Source organism: Sitophilus oryzae, unplaced genomic scaffold, assembly GCF_002938485.1.
Source record: "Sitophilus oryzae breed Bouriz unplaced genomic scaffold, Soryzae_2.0 scaffold_1604_pilon_pilon, whole genome shotgun sequence".
Taxonomy (NCBI): Eukaryota; Metazoa; Arthropoda; class Insecta; order Coleoptera; family Curculionidae; genus Sitophilus; species Sitophilus oryzae.
The window spans coordinates 1394944-1419586 of record NW_022146286.1 but is presented as its reverse complement, the minus strand read 5'-3'; the positions used below and the strand labels follow the sequence as shown (position 1 = coordinate 1419586).

The following is a 24643-nucleotide window of genomic DNA, read 5'->3' as shown; positions in this document are numbered from 1 at the left end:
GGTAAAGCATTAGCTCATTTGCTAGCTCAGAATTAGAATTATTAGAGTTAAGCAACTCGCATTTTCAATGGAGGACATCGTCATATTTATTTCAAACCAATAACCAACGAGAATATTTGTATAATTTAACAAAATTACTGTAAACCCCTTGTAAACCAGGGGTGTAAACCACTATAAATTCGAAGTTAGGTTAGTAGTAGCACAGATTAGGTATCCTATAAGTATACAGATAAAAATCTTGTCCCTAATTCGTGGTACGAAAATTGTTTTTTATGACGATGAGCAAACGAGTAAAATTTCCTGAGCGCAAAAATAAACTCGCATAATAAAAATAAACAGCGTAATAACTGGGCCGGTCAGACGCTGTGCACAATTTTAGAGGCCATAAATGGGCGTGCTATGTGCGCAAACCTTTGAATAAGAAGACTAAGGAAGGAGCATATCAAAAATCTTAGGTACACCCTTTGAATAAGAAGACTAAGGAAGGAGCATAATGCTATCCATGTATTCATGCATGGTGGGTGGAAAAAGCGCCATAAAAGCACTCTGGGGTGGGGATCCTTGACAGTTCTGTTTGACGATGCATTTGACACATTTGAATTTGATTTGAAATTTTGTGGATTTGTCAGTCTTTACGGAGCTTATTTTATGTTATTTATTATTTATTCTACTACTGATAGTTTGAATAAAATTAGAACGACACTGATAAACCGGAATTTAAGTCGGCCATATTTGAGGCCCATCGCGGTGTACCTAAGATTTTTGATATGCTCCTTCCTTAGTCTTCTTATTCAAAGGGTACACCGCGATGGGCCTCAAATATGGCCGACTTAAATTCCGGTTTATCAGTGCCGTTCTAATTTTATTTAAAAAATGTAAAACTATGATGTAGGGTAGACGTGGGGTAGACTCAATAATATGTTGTTTTATTTGACGTTGTGAATAAATGTTGGTAGTTATTAAAATTGTTACAAAAATATATAATTCTAATAAAAATAGATAAGTTATAATAATTATTTATTAACACAAACATCCGATACGCTACTGAAGCAGGTAAATCTGGTAAATCAAATTGACGTATCTAAATTCTTTGACATGTTTTTTTTTCTGGGACGCCGGTCGGAGAGAAAGGTTGAGTGGTCGAATTTCCTTCGTATTCTGAGAGGTATTCGATTAGAATCATCATTTTCTGGACGAGTTTCAGGACCGCATTTTGGTGAGTTCATTCCAAACTATCTCCCCAAAGAATTAATACACAAAAATTTTCATAACCTATTAGCACGTGGTAGAGCTTTTTCATCTGCATGTTAGACCCTGAAGGAGAGCCCTCGGGCTCTCCTTTTGCATCATCTTCTCCCGTATTGCAATCCTCTGTAAGATTAGCCGATCTGTTATCAATCACTAGTGGCGACTTGTGCGAAAGCATTAAAAGAAATTTATCTGATAGAAAACCCACCAATGAAGAACTTCAAAAATTGGAATCAGAATTATATAAATTACGAATTCAATTTAAAGACAATATTGAAGTACAAGCCCAAATCTCACAATGCTTTTTTAATATCAGAAAAATTTACAACTATACAAATAAATATGAAATAACCAGCTTTCCGCCATTTTTAACAATTATTCACAGCCAGTCGGCTTTACATCCAATGAACGTAGGCAAGATATTATTTGAAAATAAGGTGGATGGAATCCAGAAGATTGAAAGTAAGGGTAGGAACAGAATGGGGTCTACTTTAACTTCTCAGAAAATGCAAATAAATTCTTAGAAATTGACAATTTAATACAAAAAAATTGGAATGTTCAAATTCCATTAAGAATGACGACCTGTAGAGGCATTGTCTGGAATATGGGGGATGAAATTGAGGAAGAAGATATCGTAAATTATGGAATTGGAATCAGGGGTAACCAACAACTAAAAGTTCTGAATGCTAGGAGAATTTATAAAAGAATTTATACTGGAGGATATGCTAGCAAAGTCAAAACCAATGGTTTTGTTATTACGTTTAAAGGTAATGCTATTCCGTTAGAGTTTGCTTTATATAATACAATCAACAATGTCTCACCATATAAGAATCCTGTTATATTATGCAAAAATTGCTATAGGTTTGGACATTGTGCCAATCAGTGTAGGAGTAGCTCAAGATGTCAAGCCTGCGGAGAAACTCACAATGAAGGGACTCAGTGTAACAAAGAGGGAGAAATTCTTTGCATCAATTGCAAGGGAAAACATGCACCAACCAGTCCATTGTGCGAAGAATTTAGCAGACAGAAGAACATCAACGAAGCAATGGCAAAACATAATATCTCATTCTACGAAGCCAACAAGCTGTTCCCCCGACAACTTGACAAATCAAATCTTAACAGTCAGCACTTCCCAGCACTGGATACTTCTACCCCAAGGTATATAAAAAAACATGAGTACATTTCCACTACAAAAAAAAGTAGATCTCATTCTCCACCAATATCAAAAAACAAGCTATAGAGATATACTTTTTCCAGACTTAACAAGAATTAGTAGCAGTCCAATTATTAGAGTAAATGAAGACGAGAACAGTTCCTCCGGGATGGAAACAACAAAATTAGAAAACAACTTCAATTTTAGCCAAGAAAGCAACATATATTATACTCATGACAATACTCAAAATAAGGGACAAAAAATAATCAAAGACTGACTTATGCGGATGGTAAGGGCACTCAAAACTTAACAGATGGTACTCCAAAGCAAAAGAAACCAAAAATATCCTCCCAAGAATAGGAGGTATTGCAGGTTTTAATAATTTTATTATTATTACTGATTTCAATCATTTTTCACTTAATTTTTTCAATTTATCTATCATTTGAAATTTTTATTTTTTATTTTTCTAAAAAATTTTTTATTTATCTTCATTTTTAGTAATTCGTATAATACTTTATTTTAATCTGTCTCAAGTTTCAATTTTCACAAAAAAAAATGTATCTTTGATACCCACATAAATCTAAATCTCTTGTGTTTCTATGATAATTTTGTTTTGGAACATAAGGAGTCTCATATCTAATAGAGACACTTTAATGAATATAGTTAGGGATCACAGCCCTGACGTTATAGGGTTAAATGAAACTTGGCTCAAAGAATCAATTCAGTTTAATATAGGGGGATATTGTGTGGTTAGAGGTGATAGGGATGATGGAAAGGGAGGAATAGCCTTATTGATTAAAAATTCAATAGCATTTAATATAATTAATCTTAGTAATATCAATTTACCGATAAATTTCAGAATCTAATAATTGAACTGAACAATTGTTTCATCTCTTTAATTTATAATCCTCCAGATGTGTCAGTCCCAAAAAATTATTTTACTCATCTGACAGCTTCCGTAGGTTGTAAAAACCTCTTAATAATGGGCGATTTCAACGCGCAAAACAAGATCTGGGGGTCGGGAATTAATAACAGGAATGGTTTTTTGGTGGCTGACATTCTGGAGGATCACGGTTTGTATTTTCTGAACAACGGAGAGGCAACTAGAATCACACCCCCTAATCAAAACAAAAGTGTACCAGATCTTATATTTGGAACTAGTAGATTTCTCAGAACCTTTTCATTTAACATAATGCATAATTATATTGGAATGAGTGATCACTTTCCCGTATTATGTACTTCGTTATCCAATAATGAACCGGAGTTTATCACTAGAACAAAGTTTAACACAAAAAAAGCAAATTGGGTGAAATATTATGATAATTTGATTACTACTCATTCGGACATCGAACTAAGATCATATGAACTGATAGAAAAGAATATCATAGACGCAGCTAATAAGGCTATTCCTCTTTTTAAGAAAGGAAAATGCAGGGGAAATTCCTGGTGGGACAATGATTGTGAAAATGCTAGGCGGATGAAATGTGAGGCTTTTAGAAATTTCAAAAAAAATTTTAATCAAGAAAATTATATCATTTTTCGCAAATTAAGAGCTAAATTTCGCAAAATATTGAGGGAAAAGAGAAAGGTCCATTTCTCAAAATTCTGTAGCAGCCTGAATCCTCTTACTCCGATAAATGAAGTTTGGTGCAAAGTGAAGAGATTTGCTAAGTCTTTGAGTTCTATTTCAGTAAGAAAACCCTTAAATAGTTCAATTGCCCAAGAAATGTTTGACCTTCTAACAGCCCCGGTTGTTCCAGTGGATCTTCCTCAATTAAATTTTCATAAATTAAAAAGCGAACCAATAACTTTTCAAAATTCATGACTTCATTGGAAAGAAAGTCGAGGGAATCTTCTCCGGGAACTGATCAGATTACCTATCATATGTTGAGAAATCTCCCGTTAAACTATCAGAGCAGCATTCTTCATATTTTTAACAGGGTTCTAGATCAGTCGATCGCGGTTCCAGAGCAATGGAAAACGAGTTTGATTTGTCTAATCCCTAAACCCCATAAACATCCTGAATTTGTGTCAAGTTTCCGTCCAATTGCTTTATCTTCTTGTGTGGGAAAAATATTGGAAGACTTTGTAAAAAACAGATTGGAATGGTTGCTGGAAAATAAAGGCATTATTAGTGATTACCAATTTGGTTTTCGTAAGGGAAAAGAAGTCGCAGACGCCCTAGCTATTTTGTCAGCCAATATTCTGACAGCAATGTCGGAAGGTAATAAAATAGTTATTGTCTGTTTAGATATGAAAGGAGCATATGATAATGTTAACATAGATTTGTTGGTTAGTAAATTGGCTAATTTGGGGTTGGAGAGGGACTTATGCTGCTATATTAGGGATATATCCTATAATAGAAAGATCTTTGTTATTGACCATAATAATAGCAAACTGTTAGGCCCAGGATTCGTGGGGAAAGGGGTGGCTCAGGGTTCTCCTTTGGCTCCTACTCTGTTTAATATTTATGTTAATGATATTAAGGATCACATCCATAAAGAAGTCAAATTAATTCAATATGCAGATGACATTGCTCTCGTAGTTCAAGGAAAAAGTCTAGATAACATGGTGGAAAGTCTAAATGATACCTTAAGGAGTTTGGAAGATTGGTCCTATTTGCACGGCATAGCGTTCCAGCCTCAAAAATCCTCTTGCTTATTGATTCAAAGGAGGAATAAAATGGTACAACTCCCAGTAATTAAACTTCAAGATGAAATAATAAACTGGGTAGAGAAAATTAGATATTTAGGAATTATTCTAGATAAACGGTGTTCATGGATTCCACAGGTAGAAGCAATGTGTGTTAAAGCAAATAAAGCTATTAACATAATGAAATTTTTCTGCAAAACATGGTGGGGAGGCCACCCTCTCACAATGCTAAACTTTTACAAGGCCTATGTTAGATCTCACTTGGACTACGGGAGCTTAATTTTACTAAAATGTACAAAGAACACGTTGGCTAAACTAGATAGGGTTCAATTTCAGGGTTTAAGGGTTTGTTTAGGCTTAATGCGGAGCTCTCCCACCAATATAATTCTCTCAGAGGCAGCAGAATGCCCTCTGGACATAAGACGCAATTTTTTGGCGACAAAATTCTTATTAAAATCATTTTCTTCACACGAGAATCCAGTAATAAATGAAGTTTCAAGGGCATATGGGGCCTATAATCAGACCTATCATTTCTGGTCTAAATATCATACACCTCCTCTAATAGAAGCCATTGATCAAATATTTCCCCTAGTTCAGGAGATTGATGTGGAAAATACTCATCGCTTCTATGAGAATGATCTGTTCTTTAGCAAAAAAAAGTTTGTGAAGTTGAAACTTGAGAAACACGTAAATAATAAAACTAAATTTAATGAAATAATATCACAACATTATGGAAATAAAATTAAAATCTACACAGATGCCTCAAAGGAGGTAAATAAGGGAGTGGGTATCGGTTTGTTTTCTGCAGATTTGAAAATGCAATCAACCTTCATGATCTCTAATCACGCCTCAATATACACAGGTGAAATGTTAGCTATCATGAAGGCACTAAAAGTTATAGAATCAACCAATTCTCATAATTCAGTCATATTCAGTGATAGTCAGAGTGCTCTTACGGCTTTAAACAGTCGACCATCTTTCAAAGATACACATATTACTTTCTTGGTTAAGCAAAAGTTGATGAATTTGGAAAGATTAGATTTTTCCATTTCACTAGTATGGTTACCAAGCCATACCTGTATATACGGTAACGACAGAGCTGATTCATTAGCAAATATAGGAAGAACGAACGGTCAGAGTATTTATTCAGTTCAAATGCTGGCACAGCGATTTCATCCCGGAGTTGAAAGAAAAATTTTGGAATGTATGGAAGGATAGATGGAAGGAGGTTTCTAGGGTCAAGGGAAGACTGTATTCAGAACTCGTGCCTTGTCCATACAAAAAAAATTGGTTCAAGGAATTCCCACAGCTTACAAGGAGAAAAATAAGTTCATTTATCAGATCAAGAAGCGGACACTGTATGGTCCCAGTACATCTTCACAGGATAGGAGTAAAAGAAGACAAATTTTGTGAATGCGGAGAGATTGGTACATTGAATCATATTTTCTTTGAATGCAATAGATTTATGGCACAATCCTCAGTATTGTATGACTCACTTACTATACATTTTGGCTTTGCTCCTCATAACATTTCTTCAGTCATGCATGTTCATCCAACCATTTTGTTTGCTTTTGCTAAGTTTTTAGAAGATTCTGGTGTTAAGTTATAAAGAAATGATCTCTAACAGATAACATTCTGTTTACAGTCGATATTTCCTGATTAGTCATTAACCATCCCAAAAAAACGAACGAGGAATGGGCCCGCCCAGACTTGCTTAACGCAATCCTCGTTTGCTTCCAGACCACTCAACTAAGGATAGATATTCTATCACCCGGCCGGATAGTCCTGGAGCTGTGGCCGTAAAACAAAACTACTACTACTACTACTAAATTCTTTGACATCTAATCTTTGACAAGTAGTAAATAAAAGCAAAAATGCAAGAAAAAATACATAATTAGTTAATTTAAGTGAATTTCATAAATGATCGGTTTTCTACATGTATGTATATTATATAGTCACTTACTAGCGAAAAGTTGTTCCATTATTTCACTCGATTTTTGCCGAGATCTACCTCACGCTACACAACCAACTATTTTAGAGTCTTTTTCGATAAATCGCGATAGTGTCACTATTAATTTGAGTTCTGCCACAATTTCCATCTAGATTTACTACCTTTATACAACTATCAGTAGTAGAACAAATAATAAATAACATAAAATAAGCTCCGTACAGACTGACAAATCCACAAAATTTCAAATCAAATTCAAATGTGTCAAATGAATCGTCAAACAGAACTGTCAAGGATCCCCACCCTAGAGTGCTTTTATGGCGCTTTTTCCGCCCACCATGCATGAATACATGGATAGCATTATGCTCCTTAGTCTTCTTATTCAAAGGCGTAAACTAGTAACCTAACCTAAACTGCTTTTGACGATAAGTTTATAATCTGTATAATCTGTGGTAGTAGTATAATGGCCACAGCTGCCAGGGCTATGCGGCCGACGAAGTTAGGTTAAAAAAATAAATTTTAAGTTAACGTCTCCTTTTTGCTGTCAAGGCTAATCTGGGCGTGGCCTACTTTGCTAACGCGGAATCCGAATCCGAATTGTTTAACTTTTTCTTTTTGTATGTTAATTATAATAGGGTAAGGGGAGATACATGATCTTATATATTTTATGAACCCTGATTTCTAGAGTTACACGACTGTAATATTTTTTTTATTAGGACGAAAGAATTGAATAAATCGAAAAAAAAGGTCTATGGATGTCCTACATGTAGCCACCAAGCAGGAGATATGTCAGCCCTTAGGCGACACCAGGCAGTTCATTTGACACCGGAAGAACGACAGATGTATGGTTGTGCGCACTGTGACAAAAAATATATGTCTAAAAGTGACTTAAGACGTCACTTTGAGGCTAAACATACCAGGTAAATTTATTGTTAGCATAAGAATTAGTCCCAAATCATACACGGGTGGTGCATCGGCATTGGAAACATAGAGAGTCACAATCAAATTTTGAACTATCCAAATATTGGCTCTCCTAATTTTACAGCGAAACCGTAAATAGTTTTTGAAGGTTTGCATATGCTGAGTACACACTTGCCAATTTTGAACAAGCTGATTAACTAATTTAAGGAAAACTGTTTTTATTTATAACTTTAAACTGAACAGGTAACAATGCAAAACCACGCAAATGCCATATACCATAAGTTGTCAACCTATGATTTTGTGAATGTCAAATTGTATTTTGTGTATTTTAGGGCTTTTACCAAGTTTTAAATTCATGCATTTTGGGAACACTAATCGCAGGTACTATACAGGGTGCTACAAATTCGAGGTACGAGCATTGGCATCTCGGTAACCATAATAGATACGAACATGGTTAAATCAGGGTAAAGTTGCGCTTTGAGATATTCACCAAGATTCCATCAAAAAAGTTCTAAAAATTTCAAGGATTGCTGAGTTTTTTGGGAAAACGTATTGTTTTGAAAACCAATTTTATTTTTTCCTGTCGTTGCTTTTTAGAAAATCAAAAAACTAATTGCACATTCTTATAGCCACTTTATATGGGCTATCTGATAGTATTTTTAGATTTTCAAATTGCCTGATAATTTGCGAGATACAGAGGACAACTTATTTTTTTTTAATACGGACCTGCATTTTTATCACTTTTTACTTTTTTTTTTTGTTTTGGGTACCTTAACAACAACAAAACTATTTAATTATTAGTTAAGATAATTTAAAGTCCGACTCTGTCTTAAAAAAATCGTATTTTTAATTTCAATCGCGAGTGCCATAGTTGTGTTAACAACACTAATTTTTATTCAAGTAGCCTTGGGAAAATAGATTTGATTATCTAATGTTTTTCGTGTCTTGTCCTGGCCGGTTAAAAGATGCACAAATTGTTATTTTTAATCATATCTCAATTTTTCCAAACGGAATGAGGATGGCTCATTAGCATATTTGGAAAAAGAATTTTTTTACGAATAATTTCGTACCACATACTTGGTATTTCGAGTCAAATTATCGACATGAACCGCATGTTACAATTTGAAATAAACCATATGAGAAAATGTCCAAAATTGACATATGATATGTCATTCTATTCATTGTGTCATTTTCTATCGAATAAAGTAAAAAAATACCGATGGTGTAATTTAAAAATCAAAAGTTGTAGTCATTTCCGGTGAAACAGGAAGGGATAAAAATAATTGAATACGTCAATCAATCCTAATTTATTTTTATGTGAAAAACTAAAAAAGTTATAGAGGTGAGAAACTTTTGAGACGCACCCGGTATATTAAGTTTTTTAACTGAAAATACAAAAAAATCAAAATTGTTTTCGAAAAATACAAAATTGGACAGCCACCTCACAAATCTAATCTAATCTAGAGTTACGAGTCAGTAATATTTAAATATTCTTTTATTAGATCAAAGGAAGTGCAGGAAAAGGTCTATAAATGTGGAAAATGTCACTATGAAACACTACGTAGATCATATTTTACAAAACACGAGCAAGTTCACTTGGCACCGGAAGAACGACAGATGTTTGCCTGTGAGCAGTGCGACAAGAAATATATGTCAAATTGTAGGTTACAAGATCACGTTAAGCGTAATCATACTGAATCCAGGTAAATTAATAGTTAATATAAGAAATATTGATGTTGATGAATCCAGTATCATATTTGATTTTATTTTATTTGAAACTTTGACCTCTAATGAAATTCAAGACTACATTCTTTTGAGAAATACAAATAATAGAGCCTATTTAGTGTTACCGGTAATTAAACCAATTGCAAATCTAATAAAAAAAATGTCAAACCTTGAAAGAATCCTTATCTAAAATGGTCTCAACTACTAATAGTACGAGAGCTAGCAACGTCGGAAAACAAGTATTTTAAGACGTCTGGCTCTTTGATATATCTTTTACTATGCTCTCTAGAACAGCATGCGGCCCGTCTGGCTGCCGGTAAACGTTGCGTTCCCTACTGCGCATTGAAAGAAGATCCTATATTTTTATTAGTCCTTTAAATTTTAGTCCTTTAAATCGAACATGTCTCCATAGCGCAGTGCGTAGAGTTTCCGACCACGAACCGATGATTCAGAGTTCGAATCCGGGTCGGGGCAAAGACTTTTTTATTTTATTTACGTTTATATTCTGATAGTAAAGTATTAAAGTATTAAATATTTGTTTTTATTTAATTACCAGAATTATTTAATACTTTACTATCAGAATATAAACGAAAATAAAATAAAAAAGTCTTTAACCTGACCCGGATTCGAACTCTGAATCATCGGTTCGTGGTCGAAAACTCTACGCACTGCGCTATGGAGACATGTTCGATTTATATTCAATACTAGAATTTATAGGACTAAATTAATAAAAAATATAGGATCTTCTTCCGATGCGCAGTCCGATCTTATTCCGTGCATGAACGCAACGGGTATCGGCAGCCAGACGGGCCGCATGCTGTTCCAGAGCAAGGACTGTATATATTCTAAAGGACTGTTCGATCGCGTCAAAACGCCGCCGTCGTAGTCGCCGTGGATGCTTACGTCACGCAGGGACCAGCGCTCCACAGTGCGGCGGATGATTAATCTAGCGGGACAAAATCTCAGAAACGATATTTGACACTTAAAATCTAAGAACGTAGCAAATGGAACGTAGCTCTAATACATAGTAACCATATAGTTAAATTTATTTATTTATTAACAACTTAATTTATTAATAAATACATAAATACAAGATTTTGATATCTGCAGAGCAAAGGCACGCAGAATTTTAACAAATAATATACGAACAGTAGAAAAATACCTTTGGCAATCTTCAACATTATTTGGCTTTGGAATAAAATGTATAAGCACTTGTAAATATTTTGTTTTCGTATGATCTCTGCCTTACTGAGCAGAAAACGACCAAATTTGGTTGATAAAAATGTATCGAAATACAAAGAATATTCATGCATTTTTATATCAATTGAAATGCCTACTATTTACTCTTATCAGTATTCTTATCAGTTTTTTTGGCTTATTTCTAACGAACGGTTTTAGCCCGCTAAATTTATCTTCCACCGCATTGTGCGCTCGTTCGTTAAACGTAAAAATAACTGTCACTGTCTAAAATCTTTAGCGCCAACTTCAACTCGGTCCCTAGATGACGTAAAAAAACTGACAGTGCAGGAAGATAGGAATCGAACTATCCTTATCTCTATAGTATCCTTGGTTCCAGAGAGCATAGTAAATGATATATCAAAGAGCCAGACGTCTTAAAATACTTTCTCGAAAACGTTGCTAGCTCTTAGACTATAATATTTTTTTTATTATTCTGTCCACAGATCTGGGACCTTTTTCATTTGAAAAATTTAAAAGTAAATTAAAGGGAACACTTGATACAAATACACTGTTATTATTATCAGGTCTCATATGATTGAAAAAAAAACGCGAAAGTTGGTCTGAAAATGAAGATCGCGGACTTTTTTTAAGTAATAAAAATATTTATTGAGAGCCAAACTAAATCAGAATTCTAAATATGTAAGAGAGTGCCATGATGCTTTATTTCCCTAATACTCTAAATTCAAGGTCACTGTTTTAAAACTTCAAATTACTCAAAATGTCATACATATAGGTCACGTCTTAGGCGACACGGGAAACTTCACTTGATGCCGGAAGAACGACAGTTGTATGCTTGTGCATATTCCATATCAGGGTTTTTTGTTATTTGATATTTTCATTCCATTCTTTCTTTTGTAAAGTATGTGGGCAATAGTAGTACACATTTCAAAAATACTTTCATACAAGTAGTAATTTAAATATTTTTTAACTCTAAAAATGGATTGGTTTAAGCCGGAAAAAAACGGATTTGCCATATAAAATCCGCTTTTCTTAAAAAAAATGTCTTCTATTATTCTGTCCCAAGTGTTTTTTTTTTCAGTAAATAAGGACACGAAAAAAGTCTGGCGGTAATAAAAAACCGAACAAACATTCCTTAGCCCAAAGAATTTCAGATTTTTACTTTATAATAGCTTAATTTGTCAAGATTTTTTAACAGTTTTTCTTAGTCTCTTGAAGCAACTCAAAAAGTTTGAAGCATTAGAATTAGACTGAATATGATAATATATTACAGCATATTTTGAAACAGTCTTTAGAATAACTAACTATATTTAGATAAAAAAAAGCGTGAAAAAATAACAGACGTCAAAAAAAGAGGGGCAGTGACATAAGATCGGGAAGATATGGCGGTCATCCTACCATCAACAAAAATTTGAATGTGCACTCGTGGAAGCTCATTCTCCTAATTCCATATATCTGGTTCATACCATCTGCGTTCGTGTGTCGTCCTTCGTTCCGCCACTCTAGTAATATTGAAGTATGATCTGTCATTTTTTCATATAAACTACTCAAAACAATTATCCCATATTTTAGTTAGTTAGTTAGTTAGTTAGTTAGTTTATTTATTAGTAATAACATACAAGAGAAGTATTTTTACAAGTCAAAAAAAATATATATATATAAAATTCTAAAAATTGATAAAAATTTAGTTTCTACAGTTTTTTTTTTTGTTGTTTTTACATTGCATCATTAATACACAAATTTTATATAATAAAATGTATACAATTAACCAATAGAAAATCATTAAAACCTTAAAATTAAAACAAATATGTATGTCAAATATATGTTATAAATGAACAGATACAACACACAAACACTAACATAGACAAAACAAATGAAATCACAGACTAAAGCTGGAATTGAAGTACTCCTCAAAAGAAAAAAATGCATTAACCACAAGGTAGTTTTTGATTTCTGTTTTGTACTGATTAAAATTAAGAGCCTTAATTCTAGCTGGTACCAGGTTATAAAACTTTATGCTCAAATATCTTGAACCATTCTTGGATCTCTCAAGCCGGCAAAAGTCCGGTACAAGATTGCTATTATTTCTTGTTGGGTAGCTGTGAAAATATTCATGTGACCTGTATAGATCAAGATTTTGCTTGACGAACAACAAACACTGCATAATGTACACACAGGGCAAAGTTAAAATCTTAAATTTTTTAAATAAATTACGACAATCCTCCCTGTAACCCACCCCTGCAATAATACGCACGCACTTCCTCTGCTGCGCAAAAACCTTATTGACATGACAAGAATGACCCCAGCAAAGAATAGCATAAGTCAGATGGGAATGAAAGTTGCCATGATATACTGTGAGAAGAGTTTCTCTTGAGGTTATCTGCACAAGATTTCTAAACAGGAAAAGTTCTTTTGATAATTTTTTTGACAGGTTGACAAGGTGGTTCTCCCAGGTCAGTCCTGTGTCTAAGTGCACCCCAAGAAACTTGGCTTCTGTTGCACAATGATGAAGTACAGGGTGATCAAAATTAATATTGTTTCTTAGAGTAAAGTTCATACTTTGCGATTTAGAGTGATTTAAAGATAGACGGTTAGCTAGAAACCATTGTTTAGGTTTTCTAGTGAAGTGTGATAATCAAGATTGTCAATCTCTAAGGGGTGGTAACTTATGTAAAAGGTTGTGTCATCGGCAAACAAAACAGTGTTGACTCCCCCTCCCTGGCAGTATGCTAGGTCGTTTATATAAATAAGGAACAAGATGGGGCCTAATACAGATCCCTGAGGTACACCATACTTCAGGGGTTATTTTCTAAAAAAAATATTAATTTGAAAAACAAGAAAACTTGAATTCTCTGACTTACGTTTTTAAATAGTTTGGATACTGTAAAAGGAAATATTGAAAGTGAAAACAATACATACTTATGGAGTAGTGATGGGAATACCGGTTCCACATGAGCCGCGTTACAGTAGCGACCGTTCCAGAAAAATAACGCGACAAAATAACGCTATTTTGTAATCGAGGTTCCAAAACCAAACCAAACCAAACCGACTTTCACAGTGTTGCGGTCCTCGCTTATGCAGTATTTCTTGCATTAGTTACCTACTCACAACCAGTGTTGTCAGGTTCTTAAAATTGTACCAGCTGTTACAACCATTCGTGCCATGAACTTAGGTACAACTGATATTGGACTCTATAAAACCGTTCCAGCTACTGGTTTTTGTCAAAGTCCTGGGACTGTATGATGAGTTATAACTCAAGAAAGGGGGAGACAATACATCTGTAAAGTCGCAGTGATTAACCCCCCTCCCACTCATTTCTACATTCTACCACCTCAAAATACATTTTGCTGAGATTTATTGACTTTTCCACCACCTTTTTTCACAAACTGCAACTACTCCCAACCTTGCCGTTATGCCGTTATCTCTGTGCTCGTGTAAATTCATAAACAATTTCGTAGACAAATTTGTAAACAATACAGGATGACTAGAAGAATTTATGACAGTGGCAATACGTTAGGTTTCAATTTTAGAAATTAAACTATTAAATAAAATAAAATAATATGCCCTATTCCCTAAACTGACGTTGTTCTTATTATTTAAGCACGAATAGATTGACTTAAAATATGTACATGCATTTATTGGTACCTATTCAATACTTTTTATTCGCCATCTATTCAGAGTGAAGAATTTTTATATAACCGTTATAACCGTTGCAATTTAAAGAAAAACAACACATTTGTGAGATAATTACATTTTTCTATCTTTTGTTCTTAAAATATGTTTGCTTTAAAAACTTAAACAATAAAAAATGGCATAATTAGAATCATTATTCCATCATATATAAATACATATGCTAAAATTTTTATCTAGATGTATGTTTTTATCTACATATATTTCTTACTCGTGGGAAAATTTAGAAATAAAATGTTAATGTTCATGTCAGGTAATCTTGCGTTATTCCCGTATATATTAGTAAAATGTAATTCTCTTTCTTGTTAGATTATATTACTCTAATTAGGATTTTATTTTTAATCAATCGAGAGTGGCTTTATAAGTTTCCGTTTTTTTTTCAATCATATTTTCTTCTTTATTTATTCATAATACAAATACTAAAAAGCCTGATAGATTTGGTGTTACCAGTAATTAAATCAGTTGCATATCTAATAAAAAAAATGTCAAACCTTGAAAGAATCCTTATCTAAAATGGTCTCAACTACTAATATTTTTTTATTCTGTCCGCAGATCTGGGACCTTTTTCGCGCGATTTTCGAACTTCATTTAGATCATGAAATCTGGGCCCAAAATTTTTGTATTCGATTAACCTCCTCCTTTTAGCCCCTAGTTATAACATTATGGTATGTTTGGAATAGGGTTTTCGACAATTCATTTAAGAATACTAAAAATACCCTGTGTACCTATCAAATATTTTTAATAGAGTTTTTGTGCGTTTACGAAAAAGATTGGAACAAAAATCTCTAACAGAAATCATGATGTGGAGCATTTCCAGAACATACTGTTATATTAATCTATTTTTTTTTATTAGACTGAAAGAATCGCAAAAAAAGTTCAGATGTTCCATATGCAGCCACAAATCACGAGATATGGCAAACATTAGACGACACGAGGTAATTCACTTGACACTGGAAGAACGACAGATGTTTGGTTGTGCGCATTGTGGCAGGAAATATAGATCAAAAAAGGGTTTACAAGATCACCTCAAGCGCGCTCATATTGATTCCGGGTAAATTAATAGTTAATATAGGCTTGGTGCATTCTCCGCCGGTGCTGCCACCGTCGGAGAATATCGTAAACAATCGATATATACAAATACACAGGTTTAAGTAGCGAGTATACGAAAAATGTATTATTTAATTATTCTAAAAGTGTTAGGAAGTATAATTTGTGAAAATTCTAAAAATAAAAATAAAAAAGTAAAATATTTTGATATCTTCAGAAGGTCTAACTTGTATTATAATTTATTATTCCAGTTAAAAAAACTTTTTTTAATCACCGGTTTTGCTAGTGAGGCATAATTGGGGCTATTTTGGCTATAACGAAATTTTTTAAAGGTACATAATTATAATTTTAGAAGATGTTCATAAAACATTTAATAACTAGTCGATTAAAAAAGTATACCATTAATATTGCAAATTATATTTTATCCTCTCACAGTATATGTCTATTTAATTTTTTGATTATGTAACAAGCACTTTATTTACTCACTTGTTTCGTCGAACTGCTCGAATTCATTTTTGCCTTTGATCAAATCGGTGTCAGAAACTATGAAGCTATAAAATGTTTCGGGAGAGTTGAATATCCGGGAAAGTCGAGTTATTGAATGTTATTGCACCCAACAACGCCCTAATTACGCTCTCCTTTACGCGTTAACAACGTTCGGCAATTTTATTAACATTAAAAATTGTCACAACACGACGCGACGCCTGGTTCGAATTCTTTTTCACTTATTTTTTGCTACCCGAAACAGCGTTACATCACACAAATCTGGTACCTGAGTGTTTTATAGTTTCAATAACTGCACTAGCAAAAAAACAAAATACTTAAATATTATGACAAAAGTACGATTTCAGTATTATTTTAATGCGATCAACATGACGGCGCACAGTGCTTCGAACATATGGCTCTAGAGGACAAAAATGCAAAACTTCTCTTTTATTGTAGGCAATTTATTCAAACTAGGTTTATTTGACACAAATGATGAGTGCTCTCATTGTACTAAATGATGATGTTCTTAGTCCCACGTTTATGAAAAAAAAATTATAAATAATAAAAATGTTGGAGCTGTGTTCCATCTAAGGAAATAATAATTTATAGTACGAAAACGGTGGAAGTATTAAATAAATCCCTGTGATAAAAAAGAATTGAAATAACATTAGAACATGATTCCTACAATATAAGCCTAATATAAGATAAAAATATTTTTCTTTAATGAAAAAGAGATATTAATGTTATATTTAATTAAAAAAAAATAAGATACTATAAATTTACTTTAGGACAACAAAATGCATAGATCGTAACTACTCTGATTCAGAAGAATCACTGCTGACAGAATCTTCCAAATTTATAGTATCCAAATCACAGGGAGATGAAGTATCCTCACATAATAAGATATTTCTATACATCATTTTCTAATATGTTACTTTTTCGCGTTGTTACTGTTCTTTTTGTTGGTATGAGGGGTTCGGATGTTAATAGTTACCTCTTTAATAGACCTTTTAAAGACCAATCCATATATTATTTTTTCCTTTTCTTGGGTATGAGGTTTCATAATAAATTGAAAGATGGAAACTTTTTTTATGCGACGTTTCGCTCCAACATAGTGGGCTTTTTCAGGCACAAGTGGTGTCTCATTTGACTGGAAGGTTCATCAATATCGAATAAAGAACACATTTTTTGAAATACAAATAATGTTGAGTTCTTGTCCTTATGATCAAGCCAAGTATTAACCAGATCGGCATTGCTTATCATTTTTACTCGATCTGAAAAGTATTATAAAATAAAGTTCGTCGCAAGCAGACGCAGGTGCACTATACAAAAATTAAAAGTGTATGAATATGACAACAAAAATATTCAATAAATACGATATGTTTTTTTTAATTGCCTTTTTGAAGTTTGAAAACGTAAAATTTTTGTACGCATTTAAGAATTTGAGAAGAAAACTAAACAATCACGAACTTGTTTAGAAATAAATTTAAAGTACATACCTTGTTTAACAATATCCATAATGGCTTTCAATTAAGTACGTACCGTTTAACTCCATAATATACAGAACTACTATGAATGTTATTCTTTTCACTGATAAGATAATGATCGCAAAATTTATTTTTAGTCAAAATATTTGCTAACAAAAAATGCTGTTTATGAAAAATAATATACAGGATGGCTGAACATTGCTATAAGTATAAAATTACATATTCAGATATTAGTAAGTTTTAACTTTTTTTTTCGATTTTTGTCCATGGGACGAAGCACTGTGCGGCGCGGCGCGGCGGCGTGAACTATATAATGATAATTTAAGATTTTTTCCGTTGAAGCGCTGCGGTCGGAATTTGTTAAAATCATCTGAAATGCACCAAGCCTATAAAAAATATTGATGTTGATGAATCCAATATTATATTAGATTTTATTTTATTTCAATGACCTGTAATGAAATTCAAGACTCTGCATTCTTTTGAGAAATACAAATGTAAAGAGCCCGATAGATTTAGTGTTACCTGTAATTAAATCAATTGCAAACCTAACAGAAAAAATGTCAAACCTTGAAAGAATCCTTATCTAAAATGGTCTGAACTACTAATATTTTTTTTATTTTGTCCGCACATCTGGGACCTCTTTTATTTGAAAAATTTAAAAGTAAATTAAAGGAAACACTTGATACAAATAAACTGTTATTATCAGATCTCATGATTGAAAAAATACGTGAGAGTTGGTCTGAAAATGAAGATCGCTGACTTTTTTTTAAGTAAAAAAAATATTTGTTGAGAGCCAAAATGAACCAGAATTTTGTAATAGCTCTGATGCTTATTTCCCTAATACTCAAAATATAAGGTCACTGTTTTAAAACTTCAAACTACTCAAAATTTTGAAATATTGCTATTGGAACAGAAATGTCCAGATACATATTTTGTCATTTTAATTGTTTATTGTTTCCAGAAATGCTGATTGTATATCTCCAGCTGATGAAAAATTCGTAATTGATGAATACACTCCACATTTGGATGACTTTAGGTACGTTTCTTTAAATGTATTTTTACTAATATAATTTAAAATAATGGCAATTGTCAAAAAATGTCTTTAAACATTGCCATTGGAACAAAAATGTCCAGATACATACAGGGGTGGATGGGGAAGTGGAAACCGGCCCGGGAATAACAGGCAACCGGCCCGAATCCACAAAAACAAAATGACCATAACGAAGAAACATATTTTATTTATTAATATACAAGGTGTCCCAGAAATAAATGCAAGTATTTTAACTGGTAGTATATTTCGGCCTCAGAAACACGACTATCAGTTTTTTTGCGAAAATCTGGAATTTTTTGAAAAAATTTTTGGAAATTTTTTTAGTTTTAAGTTAAGAAAACATAATTTCTTGATAATCTGGCAACATAGGTAGTAGATTAAATTTACATGAAAGAAAATACAGAAAAGATCTAGTGTTTGTTTCTTCCAAAAATGTTTCTTTTGACCAAATCTACCCCCCTTAAAATACTTGCACTTATTTCTGGGACACCCTGGGTAAGGGTCAAACCACCCCAAGTAGGGGTGATTTTCGCTCGGGCGAACAAACCTCTTTTGCCTCCGATTTTTTAAAAATATTGAAATTGTCTTGATCAAAATTTTTATAAAGATCAATATCGGGTCGGACATCTGAATTTTTACTAGAAAATAGCTCAATTTCACAGTGTTCTACTGTTTTATTTCCATTATCGATAACGGTTATTTGATCTTGAATATGCTACGATTTTGAATCACGGTTTTGAGAAACTTTAAGACTTTCTGATTCATTCAGTTCAGCTGACCCAATCCTCTGTGAAATACAAATACATTATTTTTAGATTTTCAGGTATATACTTTCTTACAGATTGTAGAAAGAAATTCTCTCTTTTCTGGTACAGCAGCAGCCTCGTCATGTATACGTGTTTTAATTTTGGTATAATTCTCATCACGTAACTTTCCTAGTTTTTACATTTGGCATCTTGTATGATAATGCCATGACTCAAACGAAAAAAACCTAGGCAATACCTAAACAGTGGATATAAATGTGTTTTAGTAAAAGAATAGTGGTAAAACTATACAGAATGAGTTTTAAATAAGTGCAAATATTTTCAGGGATGGTATATTTCGACCCCAGGAACACGTCTATGATTTGTTTTTCTAAAAAAAGATGTTGAGAATCGTGCTTTTTCTTTTAAATTTTCCTGTATATTTTAGAAAAATTTTTAGAACTTCCTGTTCACCGCAAATTTTCCCACGGTATAGTTTCTTAAACTTTGATATTGCGGCACAAAAAGAGATGCAAATACAGAAAGATTTAGGTGGCAAATTTTTTTAAAAATAAATCAGTTTTTTTTAAATTCAAACTTTAATAACTCGGTTATTTTGGACTTATTTGAAACACGGTAAAGAGAATATATTATGTTTCTTTTATTCATATCTACCAGCCCTGAAAATATTTGCACAAGGCAGCACAAATAAGGTGCACTTATAGACTCACCTTGGATAATAAAACATTTCAAATGGAACAACAAACAACATATGTTTATTAAAATTATAAGTGTCTCAGGAAGACATCTAACAATAGTTATTTTACAAATCGGTGTTTATGTTTAAAAGCAACTAACAATTATATTGTTACAAATTGATTAGTTAGTTAGGAAGGCACAAAGAATTTTACGTAACTTTAGTTAAAAGATTAACCATTTAATTTTTGCTAAATCAATCTTTTTTTGAGCTCTGATCGGGACCGGCCCACCGGCCCATCTTCCTACCGGCCCACCGGGAATTTTCCCGTTTTGCCATATGGCCCATCCACCCCTGGATACATATTTCGCCATTTTAATTTTTTATTGTTTCCAGAAATGTTGATTGTGCATCTCCAACTGATGAAGTGATAATAGATTCTTTAAAAATTGAAATGGATGAACTTACTTCCCTTTTGAATGACACTAAGTACCGTATGATCGAATAAAAACGGCGTCAGCGATGGCTGTGAAATGAAGATCGCTGTCATTTTATATGTAAAATTATATGGGAAATGTCATCGATCGTCATTTCCAAACCAACTGGACGCCATTTTTTTTCGATCATACGGTATGTTTTAAGTGTATTTTTACTAATATATTGATAAAATAATGTAACTAATTAATTCCAGACATGCTGAACGTTTACCGGTGACTAATAAAGTAAAATCGGAAGATTTTTTAAAAATAGAAATTGATGATGATGACACCCCGATTTTAAATAAAGAAATGCAAGATGACATTAGGTATGTTTTTACTGTATACATATATAAATATACCGTATGATCGAAAAAAAAAACCGCGTCAGCGACGGCTATGAAATGAAGATCGCTGTCATTTCATATGTAAAATTATTTGGGGAATATCATCAATCACGATTTCCAAGCCAACTGGACGCCGTTTTTCTTTTCGATCATACGGTATTTTTATTAATCTTTACATAGTGTTTTAAATATTATTTATTGTTTCCAGAAATACTGAAAATATTTCTGTAACTCGGGAGTTATATATTAAGTTAGAAGATTTTATAAAAATGGAACCTAAACGAAGACGTTCTGTTTCTGGATGAAGATTCCCGTTTTTAGAGGAATGTAGAATGAGTGAGAGGGGGGGTTAATCACTGCGACCTTAAAGATCTATTGTGCCTTGAGTTATCACACAGTCTATAACCCATCATACCTCTGTTGTAGAGGGGACAGGGTATTTCCCATCCTCCTCTGACAACAGATGTTGTTCCTCCGAGGGTACACACCCTTCCACGGTTGGAGTTTGGCCCTCCGTGCCCTTCACAGTCGAGGAGCTTGCCTCCGGCTGAGATATCCGTGAGGTGTAGGCTGGAGGATCTGTCTCCATTTTCTCCACCTCTTTAACTTGGTCTCTCCTTAGACCTGATACTGGTATTGTCCCATATCTATAATAGAGGATATGTCCCTCTTCCTCTATTGCCTCCTTGGATTTGAGGTCAATTCCTATTGTGAGGACCTGACAATGACCCTCCTCCCTCGAGTTGATGACTCGCCAACTCGATGTCCTTACATTGATGTTCTGACCCTGGATAAGGCTCAGCAGGTAGGTGGTGTCTTTCCCCTTGCTCCTCGGCAAAAAGACCGCGATGGCCGCCCCTTTAGAGATATTTTCTCCCTTCACTACAACCAGTTCCGGCCCTTGCCAATTTTTAAGCTGAGGTGCGATTTCCACCAACCAATTCGCCGATTCTTGAGATACACAATCTATGAGGATAATGCCCACCCGAAAGTGTATCCCCGCAAAACGCTGCTGGCCCACATTTTGTAGATTATCGTGTTGCGATCCGATCGCCACTACTTCGTCTAGTATAGCCTCTTCTAGAGAGATTTGCTGGTCGGTGGTCAGAGCAACCTCTGGGAAATCCTTTGGCAGCACCGCCATTTTCACTTGTCCAGCAATAGCGGCAAAGCTGGTGATACGTCCCTGCTTGCCTCCCGGTGTTGGACGGCTTTCCATACTGGCAAGAGGTGGGAGGTTCTCGCTCCCTCGATGGAGATAAGTCTCCCTTTGATGGAGATAAGTCAGGTTGTTTCTTGGTTTTTAGAGCAACAAAAGTCATATATATATATATATATATATATATAGAGGATCAAAACTATATATAGTAAAATAACATAATCTTAAAAATTTTCTAAAATTTAATTGATTTATTTAATTTTCATATACATATGTAATATTTTTAAGCTGTATAGATTTGTAGGTGATATTTTCAATAAAAGGTTTTACAAATTATATTCTAGTTTTCTTTTGATTTATTAGTTATATGAAGAGCCCAGGGGAAAACTTATAAGGATAAGATAATAGAGAAGGATAAGCGCCAATTTCTTAATTTCAGGATTTTACAATATTATAGGAGGTCTAACTGGTCCCTACAAAATGTATAAACTCTCCAGGAAAATAAGTTGTTAAATCCTATGATATATGCCTAGTAAAAATGTAGAATACACGGAAAGAACCTGATAACCACTAACCGTCTAGTGCTTTCCTGTAAAATTAGTAAAATGGCGCTTATCATGTTTTTCCCAGTGTTGTTGATGTTCAGTAATAAAATTTTTTGATCTCCCTCACTATATAATTTTTCAATGTTGATTATTTTAAAAAGATTATTTAAGTAAGATACCCAGACACTCGAAGTCATAATTTCAAACTGTTTTTTCTTAAAAAGGTGTTAAAATATTCAATAGTGTTCCTGAAAATTTAAAGACTGGCAATTCCCTGAGGACTTTTAAATTAAAATTTATAGAGCATTTAAAAAATAGGCAGTAAGATACTTAACCTAAAAAAGTTCTGGATACCGTAGGTATTTTCTGTCTTTTCCATGAATCGCAATAGCGTCACTGTTAATAAGTTCTGACACAATTTCCTTCTAGATGTGTCCTTCAACCTCCGTGAGAGTATGGTGTGACATATTCCCCTCACTTCCTTGGACCAAGTTGTTCGTCTACTCCTGGCAATATGTCCAAAATATCGGAGGATTGACTGTTTTATGTTGGTAATTAGACGTGTCTCAATTTTTAGTTCTTCAATAATGGAACTGTTTGTTCGTTGAGACGTCCATGGTATTCGCAGCAGTCGTCGATATACCCACAACTCCAAGACGTTTATTCTTTGCTCTAGATGTACTACCTCTAAACATGAAAAAATATAAGTAATAATAAAATGAATTATTGTAGACTAAATAATAAATAGCATAAAATAATCTCAGTAAAGACCAACAAATCCATAAAATTTCAAATCAATTCAAATGTTTTAATTAAAATGTCATACAGAACTGTCAAGGATGGGGACCTATGATGTCAGACATTTTATGGAATTTTTAAGTAATCAACTCAATGTACGCATTCTTTAATGCGTACATTAAATTCAATTATGTTTATTCTTTGTACTCTTTATTCTTATAATCTGAAATGGAATTATAAGGATATCGTTAGGGTGTCATTTTTTTATAACGAGAAAACGTCAATAATCGCGATAATTTAAAAACTCAACTTTTTAACACATAACAGGCCATAACTCAAGAACCACTTTAGAAATGAAACTTTTTTTTATTTTCAAGATCGGATATTTTACAATATGTTTACATAAGAAAAATTCGATAAGGTTGTTTTTTCCATTCAAAAATTGTAAACAATCCATCCATTTACTTTTAGAGCAGAGCAATTTTCAACTATCGTGTAATTTTTTTATTGATAAAGATTTTCACATACTGTCTACAAAGAAAATAGAGCAGAAATATTAACAAGGTTCTTGAAAAAACTGCAATCTATTATTTCTAATAGATTTCGAGATATCGATTTTTGAATTCAGAGTTCTAATAGCGCGACCACTATCGAACACCCACTCAATTCCACTTATTTTTACCAAAAATGCAAGTGTTTCTAGCTTGCACTTAAAAAAATTCAAGCTATAGGGAAAATTACAACGTCTCGTTAATGAATAAACAAATCAAGCATCACGAGACGTAATTAAATCGTGAAGCTGAACGCATGACGTACACCTTTCCCTAGAACTTTAAGTACTGACAGAGGTATTGATTGGGTCGACCGATCAACTGCGACAAATCTGCTATATCCCCTTCCACGTCTCTTAGCGATGTGCACAGTTTCTCGGTTTATTTCATACGTTTGGCAACGTGTTTACTGCCCTCTCTTTGTTCAGTACATTATAAACGCATTGTACTCTTCTTACATACGGAAATCTCGACCCAAAACTAACCTTTGCCAGCCCTTAGTATAATTTATAACAGCTGTAGTGAAATGGGTAACTAATAGTGAAAAATTAAAGTTCCAACCTTAGATGCAAGATTTTTCGTAAACGCCTACTTGTGCGGTTTGACATTTTGATGCAAAATCCGACCATACCGCATAGAAAAAATGTATCGATCCAATTTTTATCTCTTTTTATTACATTTGATTTTCCATTAAGCTGTCTACATCACTGTCCTAGACGCTAAAATCCAGACCGCGCAGTGTCGATGTCGAATCGGTATGTCAAAAAAAACTATGCATAATG

General features: G+C 33.5%; 2 protein-coding genes across 7 annotated transcripts in view; both read left to right on the top strand.

Moving 5' to 3' along the window:
* LOC115880030 (oocyte zinc finger protein XlCOF22-like) overlaps positions 1-21266 on the top strand; it is a 37831-nt gene extending 16565 nt beyond the window's left edge. For 3 of the 5 annotated variants that reach the window (XM_030897145.1, XM_030897143.1, XM_030897141.1), the window contains 6 exons: positions 7718-7921; positions 9425-9625; positions 15388-15585; positions 18516-18590; positions 20737-20850; positions 21077-21266. In XM_030897145.1, the coding sequence (XP_030753005.1) occupies positions 7718-7921; positions 9425-9625; positions 15388-15585; positions 18516-18590; positions 20737-20850; positions 21077-21173 (889 nt within the window). In that variant the 3' untranslated portion in view covers positions 21174-21266. Of the gene's footprint in view, positions 1-7717; positions 7922-9424; positions 9626-15387; positions 15586-18515; positions 18591-20441; positions 20586-20736; positions 20851-21076 lie in introns of those variants that run through there. The other 2 variants (XR_004049789.1, XM_030897142.1) reach the window with 2 other exon arrangements.
* Positions 1040-2832, top strand: LOC115880031. 2 transcript variants are annotated; one of them, XM_030897147.1, is made up of 3 exons: positions 1223-2015; positions 2110-2406; positions 2506-2832. In XM_030897147.1, exons 1-3 carry the CDS (start codon positions 1823-1825, stop codon positions 2676-2678), a joined length of 663 nt encoding a protein of 220 aa, XP_030753007.1. In that variant the 5' UTR covers positions 1223-1822; the 3' UTR covers positions 2679-2832. The 2 variants fall into 2 exon arrangements, with proteins under 2 accessions (XP_030753006.1, XP_030753007.1); XM_030897146.1 differs by lacking the exon at positions 2506-2832 and adding an exon at positions 1040-1216 and having other exon boundaries at positions 1280-2497.
* Positions 21267-24643: the final 3377 nt, after the last annotated feature.

Bases quoted from the DNA above. Each gene is read 5' to 3' on its own strand.
- LOC115880031 (XM_030897146.1), top strand. From the start codon at position 1,823: ATGACGACCTGTAGAGGCATTGTCTGGAATATGGGGGATGAAATTGAG.